This window comes from Hemicordylus capensis, chromosome 6 (assembly GCF_027244095.1).
Source record: "Hemicordylus capensis ecotype Gifberg chromosome 6, rHemCap1.1.pri, whole genome shotgun sequence".
Classification (NCBI taxonomy): domain Eukaryota; kingdom Metazoa; phylum Chordata; class Lepidosauria; order Squamata; family Cordylidae; genus Hemicordylus; species Hemicordylus capensis.
Window position 1 is genome coordinate 81,947,574 of NC_069662.1, and position 24,999 is coordinate 81,972,572.

The 24,999-nt window shown below is 43.6% G+C and overlaps 1 protein-coding gene across 3 annotated transcripts in view; it reads right to left on the bottom strand.

Annotated features, from left to right (window-relative positions):
- Window positions 1-24,999, bottom strand: part of CNTNAP2 (contactin associated protein 2) — a 1,803,519-nt gene that overhangs the window by 906,486 nt on the left and 872,034 nt on the right. For all 3 annotated transcript variants that reach the window (XM_053266196.1, XM_053266197.1, XM_053266198.1), the window contains 2 exons: window positions 22,973-23,116; window positions 13,258-13,522 (listed from right to left, as the gene is read on the bottom strand). In XM_053266196.1, coding sequence (XP_053122171.1) covers window positions 13,258-13,522; window positions 22,973-23,116 — 409 coding nt within the window. The remainder of the gene's footprint in view (window positions 1-13,257; window positions 13,523-22,972; window positions 23,117-24,999) is intronic.

A 24,999-nucleotide genomic window follows, 5' to 3' on the forward strand; every position in this document is an offset into this window, starting at 1 on the left:
CAAGACAGCTGGGAAAGAAGAACAAATGTGTGCCCTCATTCCCAGGCACCTTGGGGTCAGAAACCCGAGTGGCTGGTAAGCCACAATGGGCTGCAGGAGCATAGTATGGCACTGGAGATTAACAGTATAGCACACCACAGGGAGGAGCATGATGGCGGCCGTAGCAGGAGTGGCTGCCCGGCTGGCCAGCAGAGGGAGGCGAGGTGAGGTAAGAGGCCCCTGAGGCAGGGTGGGATGGCTTTGTGGGGAGGGCAGCACATGTTCTTTGGAACATGTGCTCTAGGCAAGGAGAGATAAGTAAGAGCATCACAGAATGACCAGAGAGCAAGACACAACTTTCTATTTTGTCCCTCTTCAGGTCCTATCTGCTGCAGCAATTCTTTCTAGTAGGCAACTTCCTTGGATAATACCAGGGACAGAACCAAGCCCACTGGTTGCCTGGCATCATCAGATTTAGGATATGGTCTCCATTTGGAAGTCAGCTGCACCTGCTGTCATGTGGGTACTATACCAGGAGTGCCATTCCATTGTGACCAATTTGGAAGAAAACTAAATCCCCAGAATGATGAACTCCCACACTCACATTACAAATAGAAAATGAATGGAGTCCAACAGAGCAAGTTTGTTGCTTTTGCAAGCCTAATAACTGACAGGATATCAGCTTATTTCTGTGAAGGGCTGATAAATGACAGCAAAAATATTAGGGCAGCACACCTTTCATCTGCACCACTCCACCTCACAGCTCTCAGAATGACTTACTTCAGAAGATATGGTGGAATCCTAAGGCAGGACTGTACCACTTCAGACTTCAGTTGATGGGATACAATTTTTGAACACCCCCCCATGCGAAAAACCTCCCTGCAAGTAGAAAACTAGCATATTAAGTCTATGGCCCACACATTCCCCTGCTATGCACATTTTCTATCTGCAGGGATTTTACTTTATTTAGGGAAGCCTTCTAAAATGTGATTCCCACCACCTGCAGTCCAAAATGCTACAATCCAAGCTACCATCCCAGAACTCTTCTACCACTACTTTCCCCAGCTTATAAAAAGAGCAGTTAAAAGGGGAAAACAGATTTGAATCTAGCTTTGAATACTGCATTCCCTGAAGCTGCCCCTCGTGTCATTAAAAAATGTATGCACATGCACCACTGGCAGGCAATGTGCCCATTTATGCCAGCACAATAATTAGAAAGACTAACTTCAGGATGAGGTCATTGTCAATCTATCTTGCATGTTCTGTTTAAATTGAACTTAGAAAAGGGAAATTAACTTAAACATCTTTTTACTGAGTGAAGTTTTTAAAAAATATTAATTCATTGCAGTTAGAGAGTTAGACTTGGCTCTTGGTGTAAAACAGATTAAAGGCTCAAACTGGCAGTCTCTTTTAATGCATATATTGACTACTATATACACCAAAATAGAGGTTAAAGTCGCGTTAAGAGGTTAATGTAAAAACAAGCTTGGAGCTGTAAGTCATAGCACATCACAGTAAGAATTTGATTAGTTATTTCAGCACTCTAAGGGAAAAAACAGCACCTCCTTTAACATTTAAAATAATGGAGACTTCAAACATTGCATTCAAAAACCAGCCCAGCAACCCAAGATGACTTTCTCTTGTCATGTGCACATAAGTATCCTCATAGAAGAATACACTAGATCAGTACCTACTGCAGTTCTTGTTTATAAAGAACTTTCTGATATTAAAAGAAATTGCATTTTTATAGAGCTGTTTCCAGAGTAAGGCAATTTAGCTGTTTTACCAAATACATAAAGTTAATGAGCAAACTTCCCGAGACAATATCAATTGTGCGAATCTGCTTTTGAAACCCAAAGAAGCCCAGGCTCTATGTTTCACCTCAATGAATCCATGCTGCTGTTTCAGCAGCATTTGAAAATTAAACTGTGAAATGAGCAAAAAGGCCTAGAAAAATATATAAAAGAATCACCATCTTTTTGAAGGCCAAAATAATGGCAGAGAAAACTTAGTTTTCTCTCCAAGCCTATTTTGGCTCCTAATTCTGTGAACTGCACAGAAAGCAAACACAGCACAGCAGAAAGGTGATGCTCTTTCAAGGAAGAATTGGAATGGAATTTACTTTTAACTCTATTAATGTCAATAGAAAATGTCAAGCTGCCAAAAGACACATTATAGTCTGAGCAGCTCCACAGACTGACGGGGGTGGGGAACCATTCCCAAGTTGCTCTGCCTGAACAATTGCTTCATTTCTTCCATAGTGATGGATTGTATATTCAGGTTGCAAACTCCATCTGTTCACTCTAGAGTCCAAAGACTGCTTTGGTTGTTCCAAAGCAGAGTCAAGAGAGGAAATGTTAGCAACTTGCGCTTCCTCTCCTACACTTCCATATCTTACGATGCAGGGGGATACACATTTCGGCTACAGGGAGATGAGCATCCTTCCAGAGACAGGATGCGTATTCCCCCCCCCGGCCCCCGCACGCTACACACACACACACACACACACACACACACACACACTTAATTCCAGTGGATATTCTGAAATGTGGAGAGAGGAAGCATGTGTCGCTCACACTCCTGGTGATGATGTTTGAAAATCCCTAGAGCTGAGGTATGCAAGATTTTGACATTGGACAACTGCACACATGACAATTTTCTTCCATGAATATCATTGCTATTGTAGAGAACTGTGGATAGATGCATACCATTTATGCACTTATATCAACCCCAACCGACTTCTTATCCCAAAATTGAATATGGCCAATTTGCTATGTATGGCCATCTGAGGGTTACATGAAGCTCCTGATCTTGCAGCTTGCCTGGGCTTGCAAAAAAGCAGTAGGAGTTCTCAAGCATCTGGCAGGCTACAATATATCGCTGGTAGACTGTGTTCAGCTTGATGAGAAGTATAGGCCTGCTTTTTACAGAACTACTTGCTAGGATAGTATAGAAAGAAGCCTTGCAGCTAGAGAAGAAAGTGATGGCATGATAGCTTATCACTTTACTTTGCTTTTCATTTGTTTTATGAATTCTTGTAAAATATGTATAGATGTCTGACAGCGCTTTTTTTCCCCTTGAGCACCAAATGACATATTTTCTGTTTTCAAAACTACAGCTGAGAATCACAAGGCACATCAGGGTACCTGTCACAACTTACTGTTCATATTCTTTTAAAGGATTTATATCTGTGATTAGTAGGGTTGAACTGAAATAGCCCCACCAACTTTGCAGTCCTGTTCAAGGCTCTCCCCATTTCAATAATTTGCTCCTGTGAACAGGGAAGGAGAGCTTTCCCCACTTACTAAGGCAGTGACCATGTTCACTGCTGTGTGCCATTTCCCCCCTTCTATGTTTTTACTTTAAGACATCAGTGAGAGCAATAGACATTACCTTCCCCCTGATTCAGTTTCAAATGCCATCACAAAATCTTATTATATTGCATCTCCGTGAAGCCAAATCAGAGTGAGGACAATGACTGCTCTCACAGGCATCTTGTGGGTAAAATCTTGGCCCAATACAATAAGCAAAACACTTCAGACCAAAGCAAAAGTATATAATATATGGGCGATGATATTTATTCAAATAATAATCTGAAAATGTCAAAAAGCAATAAAATAAAGTCTCCCCCAACTTGCAAACGTTTGTTTTAAACACACAATATATCACATCATTATGCAATGTGGAAAGGAGACATTGAGACTGACAATAAACATAGTGAGGTTGTGCACATGAACAAAAATGCTGGCACTGGGGAGGGCTAGCAGGGACAAAAGCTCCTACCTGACTCCACACAGGCATCTGCACATGGGCAGATGAATCAGGATGGCTCTGCTGCTTGGACAGAGTTGTGCCACAGAGAGCGGCAGTGCAGGGAGCTGGAGGAGGAAGTCCTCCAGCATCCTTCAATGCTGCTCCAGGAGTGTGTTGCCTTGAGGTATTTCCCCAGAGCTGGGTGCTCTTGCCACCCGGCTCTGTGTGTGCTCGGGCTCCATGCAGCTTGAGCAGATATACAACCCAGCTCTGGGGTTGAGGGCACGTTCGCGCCCTCTAACCCCGGCTAAGGGACAGGCTCCAAAGTCAGGCTTGCGGCAGAGGCAGCGCTGGGATCAGCCTCGATCCTGGTGCTCCACACAAGCAGCCCAACCTGGGAGCCTAGGCTGGGTTGGGCTGCTCGTATGATCAGCCTCAGAGACTAGCAAGCTTCAGTCAAAGTCACATGTAGACTGTATGCCAGGGAGGGCAAGATGCCATTGTGCCTCAAGGAGGCGATAGTAAGACCATTATTTAAAAAGCCATCCCTTGATTCCTCCAACCTGGACAACTATAGACCGGTCCCTAACCTGCCCTTTTTGGGCAAGGTGATAGAGCGTGTGGTGGTGTCCCAGCTGCAGAGGGTCTTGGATGATACAGATTATTTGGACACTTTTCAATCTGGCTTCAGCCCCGGATATAGGCTGAGACTGCCATGGTCGCTCTAGTGGATGACCTATGCCGGGAACTAGACAGGGGGAGTGCGTCCCTGTTGGTTCTGCTGGACCTCTTGGCGGTGTTTGATACCATCAACCATGGTATCCTTCTGGGCTGCCTCTCGAGTATGAGAATCGGAGGTACTGAGTTGCAGTGGATGTGGTCCTTTCTTGGGGGAGGGTCCAGAAGGTGGTGCTGGGGGACTACTGCTCGGCTCCATGGCCATTGGCCTGTGGGGTCCTGCAGGGATCGGTCTTGTTCCCCATGCTGTTTGATATCTACATGAAACCACTGGGAGAGGTCATCCAGAAACTTGGACTGAGTTGTCAGGAATATGCAGATAATACTCAGCTCTATCTCTCCTTGTCACTTGATCCTAGGGAGGCAGTGGATCCTGAATCGGGGGCTGGAGACCGTGATGGGTTGGATGTGGGCTGATAAACAGAAATTGAATCCGGACAAGATGGAGGTACTGTTGGTCAGTAGGAGAGCCAATCGCGATGAGGAGATTTTACCGGCTCTGGATGGGTTTGCACTCCCCTTGTAGGAGCAAGTATGCAGCTTGGGGGTATTACTGGACCCGGCTCTGCTTTTGGAAGCTCAGGTGGAGGTGGTGGCCAGGGGACCTTTGCACGGCTTCAGCTAGTGCGCCAGCTGCGTCCCTTTCTCAAGAAGGCAGATCTGGCCACAGTTACCCATGCCTTAGTCACGTCACAGTTGGATTACTGTAACGCGCCCTATGTGGGGCTGCCCTTGAAGAATATCCGGAAACTGCAGCTAGTGCAAAATGTGGCAGCTAGGGTTTTATCTGGAGCCGCCCAGTGGGAGCACATCACACCCATTTTGAAAGAGTTGCACTGGCTACCAGTTTGTTTCTGGGTCCAATTCAAGGTGCTGGTTTTGATCTTTAAAGCCCTTAACGGTTTGGGCCGAGGATACCTGAGGGACTGCCTGCTCCCAAGGGTTACTGCCTGCTTGATGAGGTCATCTGAGGGGGCTCTGCTCTGGGTGCCGACAATGAGGGAGGCTGGGTTGTCGTGCACATGGGACAAGGCCTTCTCTGTTGCTGCCCCCAGACTCTGGCTATTTGCTCCTCGGTCTCCATTACAGCTTTTCGAAAGAGTGTAAAATCTTGGCTTTTTGCCCAGGCATTTATTTGATTCTCTTTATACTCTGTTTATTCTCTTTATACTCTTTATACGCTGCTGCTCTTTATACTCTGTATTGCTTTTATGCTTTTGTTTTAAATTTTTAATCAGATTTGTTTAATATTTTTCACTTAATATTTTAATTGTGTCTTTTTTACCATCTTGTGTTTAAATTTTTGCTGTAAACCACCTTGGGATTGTTTTAATGAAAGGCGGTATATAAATTTAACAATAAATAAATAAATAAATAAAGCAAGCAAGCAAGCAAGCTCTCCTGAGAGCTTGCAAACTCATTTGCTGACATTCTGACTAAACGTACTAGAGGAAGTCCTTTGACCTTTAGTTATTCTTTAGAGTACTCCCTGTGTAGTACTATTCAGTAAGTTTAGTCTGGATGTCAGCTGCTCTGTATGTAAACCTCATGCTCCAGCTGTCACAACTGGCTCTGTCCTATACTTCACTGAAATCAAAAGCCTTTGTCACTCAGCTAGGAGTGAGTGAGTAAAATACCCCAAACAACTGGCCTTCCTCACATAGTTCTGCTCAGGGACTTAAGTAAGGTAAGGGTTGGCATTTGGGGAAAAACTGAAATTCCCACCCCACCCACCCCATTTTCTTCAGATCCAGAGGGCTGCAAGAAGGAGAGCAGCTTGTGGCTCCCTCTCAGCTTCCTCAGCTCATGGCTCCCTCTCCATCAGGGGCCCAGGGCCATCTCCCCCACCAATTGTAGCTTTGCCTCTGGTTCAGGTATCCACATGCCATACATGCATGAGATTGTACCACTGGGGAACATCTCCCATTGTGTGTGTGTGTGTGTGTGTGTGTGTGTGTGTGTGTGTGTGTGCAGAAAGCCATGCACATCCCCATAAATCAGTCTCTCTACCTGATTTGTCTTTTAAGAATGGAGGTTAAAGTACTCCAGATTTCCACAAGACACTGTAGCTTGAGCTGGAAAGTTACATTTTACTTTCTCAAGGCAATTATCTTCAACTCAAGGTCCAAAATACAAACGAATGGAAACCCTTAACAGCTAGAAGCTGAGCAGTGGGACACAGAAAGGTGGGAACTGGCCCAGAAAAGTCCTATAGGCAAAAGATAGATTTATCTACTGTAGAAAAATATGACCAGAAAATTCATATCCCAATCTTAAATTCTCTGATGATTGATGGAATAAACTAGAATGATAGCCATGAGCAGTAGTTTGTATTTAGGATGGGACTCAAAAGGAAGCTGGACAAGTGTAGGAGGGGGAAGCTTCAGGCAGAATAAATCTATTTAATAGTTAAATATTTTAGTGTGAAAACATCTCTGCAAGCTGCTAAGGGCCAAAGGACCATGTCCTTTCATTGGAATGTATATGTTAGAAATCCCATAGTATATTCAGTAAGACCTATGAAAAGTAAGTTTCAGTGTGAAAACAGGTGAAAATATGTTCTAGCACTGAAAGCACCTGTTAAACTCACATTTGTGTGTGTGTGTGTGTGTGTGTGTGTATATATATATATATACACAAACACACACATATATATACATACACACACACACACACACACACTTAAACAAGTATCTATCTGATCCCATTGTGCAAGACCTTGATAGCTACTTTCATTTAATCAACTTGGTTATTTTCTGTGAAGCAATTCTCACAACCAGTAGAAACTGGGCTAAGGGAGCTCAGCCTGTTTTTGGCTGGTCGTGAGACCCACCGGAAGCCATGTGGCTCCTGGTGGTGGCATGGCGGTGAGCCCTCTTAAGTGGCCCACCGCTTAACCTGGGTTTCGGGCATGAGAGCACCCAAAAACTGGGTTAAAAGATCATGTGCTGCAACAGCATGGCTCCACACCATTGCAACTCACAAGTGACCTCCTGACTGGGAGGCTACAACCAGCCTCCTGGTGTCAGGAGGCTCCCCAGTATGCCCCATGCATTTATGCGGATCATTCTGGGACTTCCAGGGGCCAGGAGGCCCCTGAACCCAGCCACCCCAACCGGCTCTATGACAGAGCAGGTAATTGTCTGTGTGGCCAATCCGGCTGCCCAGGGTGGGCTAGTTGATCATCTGCGGGGAGAGCGAGTCAAGCAACCCCCCATAGGCTCTCTACACTGCTTGTGTGATGAACCTTGTGTCTCCTTTGCAGGATGTTTCCAGCAAGGAACCCTGAGGGTGGTTTTTTAAATGCAATAAATATGCATTTGTTACCTATATGTTGCGACTAGGTCACATACCTTCTTCCCTTAGTGTTGCCATGGCTGACCTTAGTTTTGCCACCATCTGAGGTTAAAATCTAATCTAGCTTCCCCTTGTTCATGCTTATTTAGTTAGCATCCACCTTCAGTTGCAGGAACTGTATGCAATGCTTTGCTTTCTGGAATGGTGTCATGACCCCAGGTCCCGAGGCAGCCCAGTCAAACAGTTCGGGGGATAAGTTGGGATATGAGACCCCAGTAGTAATGGATCCTCTCCCTCTGCTGCAGCTAGTGAAAGTGATGGGAGGGGAATACTCAGTTGCATCAGTCACCAAAGGGGCACCAGGAGGGAAACCCTGACTGCTTCATCTCCTTCCTTTTCCACTAAAACCAGAGGACACACCCCTGCTCAACTCCTCATATTTTGAAGAATCCTCAGATGTTTCATCAGAGCCGCCCCCACCTCAAAACAGCCTACATCTGCTAAACAGGGTTCAGGCCCTTTAGGCTCATCAGCCCTTCAGAGTAAAGGGCAGGGGCAGGGCTCAGTTGGTTTCAAGACCTTGCTGAAGCAACACTGTTGCAGAATGAGTTGCACTGGTTTCTGACTCTGACTCAGCTGACCTTCACTCTGGATGCTCCTGCACTGACCTGACCCCCTGGCTCTTGACCATGGTTTGGCTGACTCTGACACCCGATGCTCCTATATGGACTTGATCTCCTAGCCCTTGATCTTAGTTTTGCCTGATGATGACCAATACATATCCTTTGTTAGATCCACTCCTCTGGTCTGAGACTTCAGCCTCACCTGCACAGGTGAAACCTTGCCCTGGGTTAGGTATCCTTCACACCCTGCGGGTCACAATAATTTGTTGCTGTAGAATGACACCATCTTGAACATTGTGCAAATACTGAATGTTCCAAACTCACCATAGTAAAGGATACAAACCTATAACTGCAAATGCAAGTTGTGATTAGGCTGCATACCTTAGTGTTGCCATGGCTGACCATAGCTTTTCCACCACCTGAAGTGAGACGTTTAACCCAGATTTTATCCTAAATATAGAATTTCTATGTAGGATAGAATGTGAGATTCTGTCCTAAAATTATATTTAGGATACTGTCCCAAATTCTATCCTAAAAATAACTGCCATCCTGACTAAGCCAGTGGCAGTGTGTCAGAAAGACATGTCTGCTTTGCAAAAGGCTTCCAGAGTACGTCAGCACAGAGCATGTATATGGGAGAGGATTTTTCTTGATCTCTGCTTCCCTCAGAAATACCCTGCACCACCCAAAATATGTCTCTGAAGGTTGTGCAACCCTCAGGGACATACTTTTGGGTGGTGCTGGTGTTCTGAGCAGCAGGTGTCATGAACCATGGGCAGCAGTCACCAGGAGGCACAACCTTCCACTTCATGGAAGCCAGGTGAGCAGGCAGTTGGTCAGTGGTGGCAGCAAAAAAAAAAAAGTGTCTGAGGAGGCCAGGCAGTTGGCGTTGGGGGCAGAAGGTGAGCTGAGACCAGTGGAGGCCTGTGGGGGCAAGTAGAGGCCTGTGCCAGCAGGGCCCCAAAAGCTTCGGCACAGGCTGCTGCTAGCCTTGTTATATCACTAAGCATAGTTGAACACTCAAAACTCAAGACCAATTTAAAATAATGATCATCACAAACAAATTCATTCAGTTTTTGAAGTTGTCCTTGTTTGTTGCTGTATTATCATTGTTTTCCTTGTTTGTTGCTATATTATTGTTGCTGTATTGTTGCTATATTATGCAGTTGTATTATTGCTGCTGTTATTGTTATCAGCTTTGAGACTTTATAACTGAAAAACAGACTCTACATTAAATTAGATGTATTTAGAAGACAGAATCAAACGATATACCTATTAAATCCATTTTAAAGCTAAAAGCTCATTGATTATTTCAACAAGAATATTTGTCTAGAATCCAGGACAGCTAATGCAGAGAAGGCTACATTAAGGTTAGTTTTTCAAGAGCTATTGTTTGTTAGAAACTGATAACTCATAAAATGTAATATCTTTTTACAGTATACCTGAATTTTTACTGATACTTATGACCTCTTCATTATAACCACAAAGGGAATAAAATGAAAATTTGTCTGCACAGTATTAACCTCAAAAAGGTAATACTGAAAGAGCAAATATGATTTAGAAAGGTGTACTAATTATAACAAGCATTTTTAAAATAAGCCATGTTGGTGTGAATACCACAAGCACATAAAGCATATGGGCAAAATCAGTTGTGTGGATCTTTCCATTCAATTGTCCAGAGACATGCTGAGCGGGTAGAAAAGAGCCACATGCATTTAAAAAAAAAAAGTGTGTGAAGGGGGAAAGAATTGTTCCAAATAGAAATGTCGCCAACAATGTGTTTGCTGAAATCAGATGCAATCAACTCCTTATATGCATGCAGAATTTAGAAGGGTTTGTACAGTATGAGCAACACTTTTTTTCTAAAGCAAAACAAGACAAGTTAAGGTAAGAATACCAGTTATGTATACCAGCTGCAGGGGAGCAACAACAAGAGAGGGTATTTCCCCACCTCTTGGCTTTGGGCTTCTCAGAGGCATCTGGTGGGCCACTGTGTGAAACACGATGCTGGACTAGACAGGCCTTGATCCAGCAGGGCTGTTCTTATGTATATTATATAAGACGGATTGACTCCTCTTCAGTTATAGTCGTGTGTGTGTGTGTGTGTGTGTGTGTGTGTGTGTGTGTAAATCAATTTAATGAAGTTAAAGTGGGGGAAGTACCAGAAAAATATTCCTGCTTTATATAAATCTATGAAGCTGTCTTCTATTAAGTTAAAGCACTGTCAATTAGGGCCATTTCTTGCAGTTCAGTCAGAATTCGGACCAAACCGGTTTGGTTGAACCAACCAGCTGAGCCAGTCTATTCAACGGAACCAGCTCAAAGCGGTTTGCCAGTTCATGTGGCTTTAAATGTTGCTCTGAATCTGGTGAGGATTCCCCTTTGCTTGTAAAGGATTCCCCTTTCGCTTTACAGAGAGCATTACAAAGCCGTTACAAAGGGGATGTGAGGAGGCCAGGTGAGTGCCAGAGCCACACCATGCAGGCTTCTGGGGGGAGCACTACGCTGCTCCAGGCAAGAGCAGTACCATCAGCACCAGACTGGTAAGCACCTTATCATTTACTTTCAGAGGTGCCTCTCGCCACATCCTCTTTGTAAGGCCTTTGCAAAGCAAAAGGAGAATCCTCACTGGACTCCCCTTTACAAGCAGCTTTTAAAGCCACATGAACTGGTGAAGGAAACTGGTCCGCCCTACTCAGTTCGATCTTGGACCGGTCCACCTTGCCTGAAGGCCAGTCCAGTTCACAATCGAACTGATGAACTGGCCTGGTTCACAGTGGACCAGTTCACTTTGAACCATTTATGCACACACACTCCTACTGTCCATACTAGCTGCACTAACCAGCAGAAGCTCTCCAGGGTTTCAAGTAGTAGTCTCTCCAGCCCTACCTGGGGATATCCAAACTTTTTGGATGCTCCCCCTACTCCACTTCTGAAGTTACTGTAAGTCAGTCTAGGCCTGGTTAGTACTTGCATGGAATACTGACTGAGAATTCCATCTCGTTTGTTCAGAACTCCATGAAGGAGTGGCGGGACATAACCATAACATATATTGGGGCATAATTCCGTCAAAGTTGTTTAATCTCTCCCAGTTGCTTAGTTTAGGTTAGATCACACACTCACAAACAAAAAAATGACATATTCCTGATGAAAGTGATATCTCCTTAACATGATTCTCAGCATTAGCCTCTTGCCAGGTAACAGTGATAAATGGGGGAGTGGAGAATTCTTTGACAGATAAAAAGATTATTTAGTAGATAAACCAACCTCCACTTATGCTCTTCCCCCAGTAAAAGCCAATACAAACATGTATATATACTGATATCCAATTAATTTTACTTAAAAGTAAACCTAACAACCTTAATAACCTAATAATTCAGTACACCATGAACAAAAAATGCTGATTCCTTTGCTTGCAGTTATGCCAATAAAACTGCTGCATTATTTATTTTAAAATGTCAATGCTGCTACTCCTAACCTGCCCATGATCGCTCAGGGTGGTGTACAAACAATTAAAGAGATTAGCTACAACACAACTGAAATAAAGACAAAGATACAATATTTAAAACAAAAACAAACAACAAAACACCAAGCACAACAGCCAAAACTAATCTGAGTTCTAAGGTGCATCTTTAACCATCAACTCCCAGGCAAAAGCCTTTAAAACTGGAAGGTTTTGACCAGCTTCCTGAAAGTCTTCAATGACCTAGCCAAATTTGCTTCCCTAGAAGGAAATTCCACAGGGAGGACACTACAACTGAAAAAGCACTGCTCTACATGGCTTTTTGCCTTGTATCAGATGGCAATGGCACCTGGAGTAGGACTCTTGCCAGAAGTATTTTCTAGCATCTCCAATGTCACATCAGAACAATGCCTAGCTGCTATGATAATCTTGCCTGCTTCAAATTGTAGGCTGATATCAGTGGTTGTGAATTGCCCATTACTGATATATATATATATATATAGTCACGTTATATATTCATCATGAATTTATCCTAAGCAGTTAAGGGGGAAATGGGCACAACCCAGCAAAAGTCACCCACTTAAGTCCCATTGGTTTTAGTGGAGGGTTTTAAGCATATGCTTAATATTCCTACTCAAATTTAAAAATGTGTAACTGACTGTGTTAGGTTCAATAAGGTTTTATATCGGCCAAGACAATTCTTGGTCATACAGATTAAGATTTTTCCAGCCCCAACTACTACTAATATGAGAATTTATGAACTAAAGCAAAAGCTCTGATGCATCTCCTCTCCAAATCCAAACATAAGCTTTGGTCTATTTACCTTATGACTGCCTTGTACCAAATCACAGGTGAACTGTTGCCCCAGTTCCACTAAGCCAAAAGAGAAAGGGGATGGTAAATATTTATACAATGAGAATTAAATTGTTACTCTTCCTCTTTGTGGCCTGCCTCAGTGTCAACTTTTAGACTGCAAACTCCTTGGGCAGGGACATAACCTTTTTGCTTATATTACTCTGTAAAGTGCCATGTACAGTGATGGCTCATTAGAACTACATTAACCACCAATACTGGTTAACCTCAAGCACCTCACTGCAGAACACATCTGTATACGCCACCTGTGATATAGAAAAATGTTAATTTCTCCCTTCTCCTCCACACTTGTGTTTCTGATGAAGTTTGGAAAAAAGAATGCTTAATTCAAGTGAATTATAAACTCCACTTTCAGAATACATGCTGTAGACCTCTGCAATCAGCTAGTCCACATGCAAGAAAGGTCCGTTTCTTCACCACAGCCAAAGCAATGTTTCCTTTCAACACAAAGTAGTTAATCAAAGCCCATAAATTCCTAAATCACCATGGTTGTACTTTAAGAAAAGAAACAAGTTGAGTTATTGTGCTTACCTGAAGAAATGTCGATTTGATTCTTCTTTACTGCAGTGACATTAATGTGGACGCTGACTTTGCCTTCAATCAGGTCAATCTCTACTGTTCCCAGTCCTTCAGCAAAGCTGCTGAACAGCAGAAGTCCATTTGGATTCCAAGTTCGAAACTGAAAGCTGACTGAAAATACATCCTGATTTGGGCGACCGGGTACTTCCAGAAAACTGGTAGCATTGAAAAAGACAGGCACCATATGGGGCTCCACACATGAAAAACTTAAATTTACCTATTTAAAAAGAAAGAGATGAGAAAAATAAAAGCCTGTATCTCTTAACTCACAGATATTTCTAGAACACTGTGATTCGTGCTAGTATTACTAGGAAGAAATTCCTACTAAATGCAATAAAACTATGAGCAAAAGAGAACATAGTATTTATATTAATGAAATTACACTTCCTTGAGAAATTAAGTTGTGACTTATTTTGAAAATTCCTCAGATACTTTAGAAATTAACATTGGATTCAAATTTCAGCATTCAGTGACACATATCAGCTATGTGATGATATCACATTTACTGGTAAGAAGACTGATTCTGGATAATGATTTCAAGGCTCAGCCTGATCTGGGTTGCAGAGAAAACAGAAGCTCAAGTGACATAGTTCCCATGGAGACAGGGGGAGTGAGTGCCTGATAGTGATGTGTGAGCTGGCTCACATAGAGCTGGGATCGACATGGAGCTGGCCTGATTTGAGGAGATCGATTTCTAACCTAACTGGCCCCCCCAAAGTGGGGGACGGTTGGGGTTCTAACTGGACCACCCCCAGATCTAAGAACCAGTTTGCGGATTGACTTGGGGGATATTCTTGTAAAGGGGAATCCATGTAGGATTCCCCTTCCCCAGAAACAATGGAACACTGTTCCCTACCCTCTCCATGTTGGTGCACAAATGAGAGAAGTCACTAGAGTGGTGTCAAAGGGAGAGAGGCAGTTGCGATTGGCAACTGGGTTTGTGAAGCCCTACTCATGCCTCAATATGTGTGTTACTCATTAAGCACCACAAAATGGCATCTTTGGGATCTCTTAGCAGCATTCGATACCATTAGCCATGGTATCAATCTGGATCACCTGAGGAACTTGGGGATAGGGTACACTGTTTTACAGTGGTTCTACTCTTATGTCTCATTAGATTTCAGATGGTGTTGCTTGGTGACAGTTGCTCTTCAAAATGGGAGCTACTATACGGAGTAACCCAGGGCTCCATTCTGTCACCAATGCTTTTTCAGAGCTACATGAAACCACTGGGTGAGGTCATCAGGGAATTTCGTGTTGGGTGTTATCAATAACTCTCAAGACTCACCTGTTCTCACAGGCTTTTAATTAGAATTAATTTTAATAATTTGTTTTAATAATCATTTTATGCTACTGTTTTTATTTCTGTTTTTATCACACTTTTAATTGTTTCATTTATTTTAATCTGTGCTGATTTTTAAATATTGTTTTAAATTTTGTACACCACCTAGAGATGTACATATCAGATGGTATACAAATATGATAGATAGATAGATAGATAATATGCAGATGACACCCAAATCTATTTCTCCTTGTCATCGATATTGGGAAATGGCATTAGCTCCTTAAATGCCTGCCTACAGGCAGTAATGGGCTGGATGAGGGATAATAAACTGAAGCTAAATCTGAGCAAGACAGAGAGGTGCTCATTGTGGGGGGTCTTAATCTGCAAGTTGGGAAATTACTTCCTCTTCTGGACAAGGTTACACTCTCCCAGTAAGAACAGGTTTGTAGCTGGGAGTGCTCTTGGATCCGAGTCTCAGCCTGGTGCTTCAGCTTGAGGCTGTGGCCAAGAGCTCTTTTTATCAGCTGCAATTGACTCCACATATTCCTTGAGGAGAATGACCTGAAAACAGTGATGCACCAGCTGGTATGTTCTAGACTGGATAACTGCAATGTGCTCTGTGTAGGGCTACCTTTGTATGCAGCTTGGAAATTCAGTTAGTTCAAAATGCGGCAGCCAGATTGGTCTCTGGGGTATCCTGGAGGGACCACATTATGCCTGTTCTTAAACAGCTGCACTAATATTTTTCTGGGCAAATTACAAGTACCGGTAATTACCTTTAAATCCCTAAATGGCGTAGGTCTGGATTACTTGCTCATCTTAATGAGCAGTGGGAATCTTGTAGAGAAACACACCCTCTCATCAGAAGGGGTCCATCTTTGGGTGCCACCTGTTCATCTGGTGGTGACCTGGGATTGGTTGTGGAACATGCTCCTCATTGATATGAGAAGATTATCTACCTTGGAGGCCTTTGGGAGAGCCTTAAAGACCCATATTTTTTGCCTGGCTTTTAATGATCTTTAGTTTAAATTTTAATGAGTTTTAATCTGGTTTAAATGATTTTTTAAAAAGTTTTAATAATTTTATTATGCAACTTTGATGTTAATGTAAGCTGCCCTGAGCCACTTCAGGAAAGGTGGTACAATCAACCAATCAATCTTTGTTGCCTTTGTTGAAACAGGCTAACATCTATATACTTATTTCTCCAAGACATACCGGTTCTAATTTGTGGCGGAAATCTCATGAGTGTGGTGGAACTCTCGCAAGAAGGACAGAAAATAGCAATGGCTGCGGGTCGAGCCACGCTGGCAGGAGGAGGAGGCTGGCCAGTGGAGCCATGCCAGCAGGCAGAGGCAGCCAATGGGCAGAGACAGTGGGCAGAGCCACACTGATGGGAGGAGCCACACCGTCAGCTGGCTGGCCAATGGGAGGAGTCCGGCGAGCGGGAGAAAACGGGCCGGTTGGAGGAGGAGGCTGGCCGGCAGAGCCACGCCAGACAACCGGAGCAGGAGGAAGCCGGGCCAAACTAGGGGCATAAATGCTCTGCGCCCAGGCCAACTAGTGGTTAGAAATTCTTCTAGGTGAAGAAAACAAGAATTCACTAAGTGATAACATTGCAGTGTGCGGGTAACCACGTGGTAAATGGTCATCTGCATTCCTGCAGCCTGTCAATCTAATATACCTCACTGGGTTTCTAAAGATAAAATAAGATAATCACATGCACACCACCCTGAGCTTAATGTTATTCTGCACTAACATTCTGTCAGTCCACAGTTATTTTAAAAATTAGTTTTGTGTTCAAGCATAATGAAGAGGGTTTTTTTAAAAATTTCTAAAAGAATGCATCTTGTTCTAACTTTTTTATGCTAAACCAATCTCATGGGGCAATAACAACAATGAGAGAGAGAGAGAGAGATGAAAATCTATGCTGATTTAATTAGAACAAAATTGATCTTGTTTTCCTCAAAGTAAGGTAATAGAAGTAACTCAGCTTGAAGCAAAGGAGATGGCAATTTTTATAGTCTCTATTTGCAGTGGAAATCGAGTAAGCCTCAAATTATACCAGCTCGCAATAGCCTCTTGCTGAAGCACTCATGCATTACTAACATGCATATACAGGCGTTGCTGCAGTGTTAAATAATAAGAAAATAAAATAACATCAGTATCACAGAGAAATTGTACTTTGCATCCATTCCTAGGGCCAACTCACCCAATGGATTATGAAGTCACTTGTCCTAGGCTCCCTGAATTTTAAAGGGACAATTTGCAGCTAGCTGCCTGATGTCATAATGCAGTTTGGGCCTAGCATACTGAAGCTGCTTCAGTAGCATTGCCTTAGAGATGCTAATAATCTCTAGGCCAGCTTAGCTAGTAGCCAGAGGTGAAGTGCAGTGATGTGAACCAAATCTCAAAGTGAAGAATGGAAAAAGGGGATGGGTGCGAACAAGGATAGAAAAGCTGCAATCATGGATGAGGATGTTAGGGGAACCAGAGACTAGAGATGAAAAAAGAGAGGGAAATGCAAAGCTGCAAACCAGGGGATAAGGAAGAAGAAGTGAGGAGAGACACTGACTCTAAAAAGGACTAGGGATGTATGTGCACAGAACTGGTCTGTGCACTTCCAGGAGGGTGGGGTGTGTGTGTGCGCTTTAAATCAGGGAATGCTTGCAGGAATGCTGCAGCCCAGGGCACCTGCTTTTCTGGAGAGCGCTAGTGGGAGGAAAGCAGCATGGCAGGGGCTGACATGAAGCGCTTTCCCTGTCATTTAAGGTAACTCCCTGCCCTCCAAACCAGTTCAAACGCCAGTGGACGGAACTGGTTCAGCACTCCAGGAAGAGAGCTCCAAACCGCCCTGAGCCATTTTGGAAGGGCGATATAAAAATCAAATAAATAAATAAATAAACAAACAAACAAACCAATTCCATGCACATCCCTGGAAAGGACATGCTCAGTCAGATATATAATTAAGAGTACAATCCAAGAGGGATCAGGTGGCAGGGTTGCAGAGAGAGAAGCTTGTGCAGATTTCAGCCTGCACATTCTTATGATTCTTAAATATTTAGGCACAATAATACCCAGAATACACACTATTTAATTGGGTAGTCCACTGATTGTCCAGCATATTTAAAACCCATTGTATGTGCGGCCTTAGTTCTCTTCAGATGTTTTAAAATCTGAGGACACTGTATTCACACAGTGTCCCAGGGAGCATGCACTGAATCTCCACCCCTACAGTGATGTGTTCGAAACCCCACCCCCAATGACCACAGTTACTAGGTTTGTCTGCAGAGACAAATGCTGTCCTCATTGTTGGATTCTTCCCACAATGCAGAACACTGGAGTGCCCCAGTATTCCAATTATGGGAAGAATCTTTCATGAGTACAGCATTTGTTTCTAGAGATAAATGATGTAACTATGGGCATGTGTGGTCAACAGGGGGCTTCTGAGCATGTCAGCATGAGGGCAGAGATTCAGAGAACACTCTCAAGGATGCCTTATGTGAGTACAGCACCTCCATTTTTATAACATCTGAAGAGGGTTGTTGAATAGCCTGATTTCCATCTGCTATGAGTTACATATATGTCCTTTACTCAAGTGGTTAAATATGCCTTCATTAGATTTTACATTGGCAATACATCCCCAAATGAGGTGGGCATCACCTATAGGACACATAACCACAGAATCCATACTAGCAATGCAATAGAAGATACACATATTATCCAACTTTGTGTGGGAGCAGCAAATTAACATATTAAACTGACCCAAAGCAGGAAATTATGAGAAGAACATTGGTGCAGAATGGTTTCATACATAGCTTAAAATCTCTTCTCAACAATGATGTTATTCCCAAACAGTAGAGTTTCCATATTTAGACACTAATGTCTCAAATACTGGTCACTTAAAAAACAGGATTAATGTGTTGCTTGTTTCCTTTTCTCCAAGCTGTCAAAATCCAACATATGCTGAAGGAAATTACCTTTTCCTTCTGGTCGTCCAGACTTAACAGCATTCATTCAGATTGCCAGGAAGTTTTTCATACAGGGCTTTTAAAGCCCTTTAACGTGCATCTCCTCCGGAATGGAGGGTGTGCATTCACACACCGGCCAGATTTACCCCGAAGTCCCTGCAAGTTATCAGGGAGCACTTCATACACAATTCAGGTTTTTCACTCTGCGTTCGTAAAGCTTTTCTCTTTTTGTTCTTTGTATTTTACCTGCCTCTGAGTCGATTTTTAACTCAGGAAAAGGGGTTTTACACTGGTGTCAATGTGCCTCAGCTACTCACTCTACCAAATGTGCTTATCACGTGCAGGCTGCACGTGGAAGAGTTTTTGGACTTTTCCCTTAAAAAAGGGAAAGGAGGGTCTTCCTGGGCATTCACCAAAATCCGGGGGTGGAGGACCCTGTACTAATTAGGGTATGGTGGCAGCAAATCAGCTACTGAGAAAGCAGTTTAAGTTTTTTAAAGGAACAGCCTTTGTCGAACAAACATGGAGGGAATGATTCAGCATTTTTCTTCCCCCCATGTGGGCTTGCTTTGAGACAAAGGCTGGGCTTAAATCTGCTACATGGTTGGCAAGCGGTGGGATGAACGGCCACCAGAGGGCCCCAGAGCCTAGTGGTACTTTCTGCTTGGACTTTATTGAGACAAAGCAGGAGAGGCTTCTGTTTGGGAAGTTTTGATTCCAAACAGGGATTTTCCGTTTGATTTTTGATTTTTTATTTGTTTGTTTCTTTGTTTTCACCAGGAAGCCTAAGTGCTTTGGCTGAGAATAAACAGGGATTTTTTTTTAATTGTTTGCTAGGGATGTGCAAATTGATTTGGGTACAAATCGATTTGTATCCGAATCTAGCTGATTCAGGTGATTTGGAGACAAAACAAATCACTAGGGATGTGCAAAAAATTTCGGGCACAGAACGATCTGTGCCCGAAACGAACAATTTCGGGTGATTTGGGGCCGAACCGAATCACCCCCGATGTCCCCCGATATTTTTTGGGCATGAGCCGAATCACCCGAATTTCGGACCCAAAAAATTCGGGTGATTCGGTTCATGGCTGATTTTTGGCGATTTTTAAAAGTTTTAGTGACTTTGGGGCAGTTCGGGGGCATAGCATGGGATCTGGGCAAAAGGAATGGGGTGAGGTGGTAGTGCATAATGGGTGCAGGCTACCACCCCAATTTCAGGGGGATTGGGCAAAGGGCTGATTTTTGGTAAATTTCTGAAATTTTCATGTCTTTGGGGCAGATTGGGGCATATTGGGGCAAAAAGTGGGGCCTGGGGCAGAATAGTGGGGTGGGGTGGTAGTGCCTCATGGGTGGAGGCTACCACCCCAATTTCAGGGGGTTTGGACAAAGGGCTGATTTTTTGAGAATTTTTGAAGTTTTAGTGACTTTGGGGCAGTTTGGGGGCAGAAAGTGGATCTGCCCCAAAATAGTGGGGTGGGGTGGTAGTGCCTCATGGGTGGAGGCTACCACCACAATTTCAGGGGGATTGGGCAGAGGGCTGATTTTTTGAGAATTTTTGAAGTTTGGGTGTCTTTGGGGCAGATTGGGGGCAGAAAGTGGATCTGCCCCAAAGGAGTGGGCTGGGCTGGTAGATAGTGTCTAATGGGTGGAGGCTACCACCCATGCCCAATTTAAGAGTGATTGGGCAGGGGGTGGATTTTGGTGAATTTATTTGTATGAGGTTTGTCTTCATAAGGTGAAGTGTGCTAAATTGATTACTTCCTCATATTATTCATAGTAAAGGAAAGTGTGAAAAAGTGAAAGTGGGGTCATGAGAGCTGTTTAATTGAAAAAAATCTCATTTGCTATGATAGAATGAGAATTCACACCTTAGAAGTTTTTTCTGAATTCAAAAATTCTCAAAAAATCACCCCTTTGTCCAAACCCCCTGAAATTGGGGTGGTAGCCTGAACCCATGAGGCACTACCACCCCACCCCACTATTCTGCCCCAGGCCCCACTTTCTGCCCCAATATGCCCCAATCTGCCCCAAAGACATGAACATTTCAGAAATTTACCAAAAATCAGCCCTTTACCCAATCCCCCTGAAATTGGGGTGGTAGCCTGCACCCATTAGGCACTACCACCCCACCCCACTCCTTTTGCCCAAATCCCATGCTATGCCCCCAAACTGCCCCAAAGTCACTAAAACTTTAAAAATTCACCAAAAATCAGGATTTTGCCCAATCCCCCTGAAATTGGGGTGGTAGACTCTACCCATTGGGCACTACCACCCCACCCCAAAATTTTGCCCCTGGGCCCCTTTTTACCCCCCGAATCGATTCAGATTCGGATTAAATCCGAATCCGAACCGAATCAAGAGTGATTCGGGTGACCCAGATTCGGGCACAAAACAGAACAGGGGTGATTCGGCTCGGGTCCGAGCCGAATCACCCGAAAACCCGAATTGCACACCCCTACAAATCACCCCATGTGGTCCATTGGCTAGATACGGGTGCAAATTGAATCATGCCTGATTCGATTCGAATCATTTCAAGATTGAGATCCCTCCTATTAATTTCCCCAGATTCCCAGCTTTCCTAAAAATAATTTTTTTAAAAAGCTACGCTCTAGCCCTTGTAGAAGTGGAGTTATGGAGCAAAAAGTGTGGTCACTATTTTCCAAGTGTTTGGATTCTTTAGTGTATAGTAACTTCCTTTCAGTTAATCTCTGTGAGGATTCATTACACACTTTCATTTCTTCTATTCATTTTGACTTTTTTTTTTTTACAGTGCCAACTGTCAACTGCCATGTGCCAACTACACCCCACTCCCACACGCAAGGCAGTGGGGTACAAGTCAGTTTATGTTCTAGGATCCACCCCCCCAAGTATTTAGGCTCTTTGGTGTCTAATAACCTTTCCTCATAATGAAGCCCTATGAGGATTCATTACACACTAAAGAGTCTAAACACCTCAAAAAATCCTAAAATATACCCAGTGGCTTGTGGGTTTGGGGGTAGCTGGAACATGGGATGCCACTAATTCCCCACCCCCACCTGCAAAGCAGTGGGGTCAAAATGAACAGAAGAAATAAAGGTGTGTAATAAAGACACCAAAGAATTTAAGTGCTTCAAAAATACCTAAAAAATAAACTGAGTACCCCAGTGTGTGGGGGGTGGGTGGATGGGTGGTGGGGGCTGTAGTTGACACATGGCAGTTGACAATTGGCACTGTCCAGTGATAGTCAAAATGAACAGAAGAAACCAAGGTGTGCAATGAATCCTCATAGGGATTCATTATGAGGAAAAGTTATTAGACACCAAAGAATCTAAACATTTTAATATTCCTAAAAATTAAAATGAGTACCACACTGCCTTGCAGGCGGGGGTGGGAGTGAGGTGTAGTTGGCACATGGCAGTTGACAGTTGGCACTGTCCAGTGGCTGACAAAATGTACATAAGAAATGAAGGTGTACAATGAATCCTCATAGGGATTCATTATGAGGAAAAGTTATACACCAAAGAATCCAAACACTTGAAAAATAATGATTGCACATTTTGCTCCATAACTCCACTTCTACAAGGGCTAGAACTCTGTTTTAAAAAAACAAAACTGGGGATCTGTGTTAGGGTTATGATATGGCAATTTTTAATTCCCATTGTTTCCTATGGCAAAAATGTTCAAAATCAGTAAAAACTAAAATATAATCATTAAATATCAACCAAGTGTCCCAGTGCCTTGAAATTTGGGTGGTAGATGGCACCCCTGGGGACCTACCCACCACCCAAATTGGTGCCCCTAGGACCTTCTTAAGTGGTCCAAATCGGTCCAAATCGGAATCAAATTGAAGCAAATACAAATTGAATCAGGGTGATTGGGGGGTAGATTTGAACACAAAACAAATCTAGGGTGATTTGTTTTGGGCACAAAATTGAATCAAAAAATTTGATTTGTGTACATTCCTATTGTTTGCTTGGTTGGTTTTAACCAGGGAGCCTCAGCCTAGTGTTCTGGCTGAGAACAAAAGGGATTACAAAGACAAACTCTTATTTTAATTTCTAACTTTCGGGATTGGAAGATAGATAAAATTAGTCAGGGGAAAGGGGACACTGCATGTTGTGTTTGAATACTTCGAGATTGCAGTAAAGTCTCCCAGTAAACTCACGGTAAAGCCTGCTGTGTGGAAAAGTCCCAGGAAATTCTCTTCATAATAGGAAAAGGGGCCAGGGTTGAGGGGGCAGGGTTTCTTTTTAAAAATCACCCTTACATCAGCTTATAATTCTTCACACGTATGCTGAGATATTTAAAGAAACTTGACATGGTGGTAGAGTTGCAAACATGTACACACACACACACACACACACACACACACACACAGACACACACACACAGATGCTGTTTTTCTGTTTAGATGTTCACAAATTATTGTACTCACCACACTAGAAGGCTCTAATTTCTTCCTCCTGGCCATGTCCGTGATATTGTTGGTGTTGTAGATTATGCTTTCCATGCAGCCCTTGAAATTCTTTCTGCTGTTTGAACTTGGCTTCCCAGAAACAGGCATGCCACCAAATGTTATCTTTGAAAAGAAATGTGGGACATTTTATAATGGAGTGAGACCTACCCCCTAGATTTTACTAGCAAGTTTATTTCCTTAAATTATGTTGCTAAGCTATGTAGAATTTGTTTTTGTAATTTGTTGTTGTACATATTAGTGAGCATTTAGCTGGATGAATGAATCAGAACCCTATGGACATGTCTACTTTCGTTTAGTGATCCACTGTTGTTACATGAGCTTTGATGCATGCACAAATCTCTGCTGCCTATGAGCAGGGATATAGGGTGGCAGTTTAAGTTGCTGGTGCACCAGGAAATTTCCTGCCATATGGCTTAAAGCCTGTGTGGATGCCACGTGCATGCTGGTGCCGCATGGGGGGTACTTGGGCTGAGCGCCACCCCAGCAGGAAGCTGCATGGGATGGCAGAAAGCAGGTTAGGACCTGCTCTCCTCTTTCTTAAAGCTGCCCTGTGCCATTCCCAAAAGGTGCTGGTGCAGCACGCTTCCTCAGTCTCTCCTAGCTTGCAGCCAGTTCCCTAGATGGATGACTAGATTTCTCTCTCATGAATGGGCTTCAAGTCCCATTCTGTTGCTTTTGATGGGATTTAGTGACAATTAACTTAGACTGCATTTTGCCCAATATGGTGAAAAGGTAGCAAGAATTGAATCCCAGAACTGTTGCAAAAAGTTGATTTTGATGGTGGATTGGGAAATCAGCTGGGCAGACAGAGGAGTAGAATACTAAAGGGAGTCCTTACTGTCCTAACCCTCCAATATGCTCAAGTGGACCACAAAACACACCCTTTCCAGGAGCCATCGTAGAAAATATTCACGAACATTAATGTTACTCCCTAGAAGGTACTTTGTATAAGTGTACATCCAAGATAGTACACCTCCCAAGTAGGCATGTGCGGACAGATCCGGAGGTTCGAGGGTTTGAGGGTTCGGTCTGGAGGTTTTGGATCAAACCAAACACCACCACCCCAGTTCCATCCAGACTGGAACTGGACCTCCGGATACGTTTGTGATTTTTTTAAAAAAATGTCCCCCCCCCCAAATAAAATAAAAATACCTCTAGCCCCTTCAGGGGGCTTCCTGTAGGCCGCAGGGGGTGGGGGTGGTGTCCATGAAGGTTCCCCCTACCCTGACCAGCCTCTTAATTCACTGCCCCAGGCCGGAAGGTTCGGGCCTCTGTAAGTGCATGCGGTGGCCATTTTGGCCACTCCCGTGCATGCGCAAATGACCTCTGTAAGGCCCTGGATCATGCCAGGGCTCGCAGGGGCCATTTACATATGCGCGGCGGCGGGCAAAATGGCCACTGTGCAAACTTGCAGAGGCCCGAACAGGCCAAATACAAGCATTTTCTGGGCACGGAATTAAGAGGCCGGCGAGGGGAGGGAGAACCTTCGCAGACCCCCCACCCCCACCCCGCAGCATACAGGAAGCCCCCCGAAGGGGCTAGAGGTTGTTGTTATTATTATTAAGAAAATTTGCAAACTTGTCCAGATTGGGGAGGGGGGTTCGATAGGGGCTAGACCAGATTTGGCTGGTCAGGTTCAAGTCCAGTCTGGACTCAAACCGAACGGGGCCAGCCGATTCCGTGCACACCCCTACTTCCAAATGTGGGAGTTTTTAGGGAACAATCTGAATGCTCCTGCTTGCCTTTCTGTCTCCATCACTGTTAATATTATTGCAGTGGGAAGTTTTTATACACAGAGATCTCATTTTTGAAATAATTTTGACTGAGTCACCACTTGTGGAGGCTCATAATGTGGTGTTGTTAATTCATATGGTAAGTAAGCCTGTTTGTTACAGATGGGCGAAAGAAGGCTGTTTCAGCATCCTCATGCAAGGTACTCCAGCAATCTCCTTCTTGATCTCTGACATATCTGTGTCATATCTCTT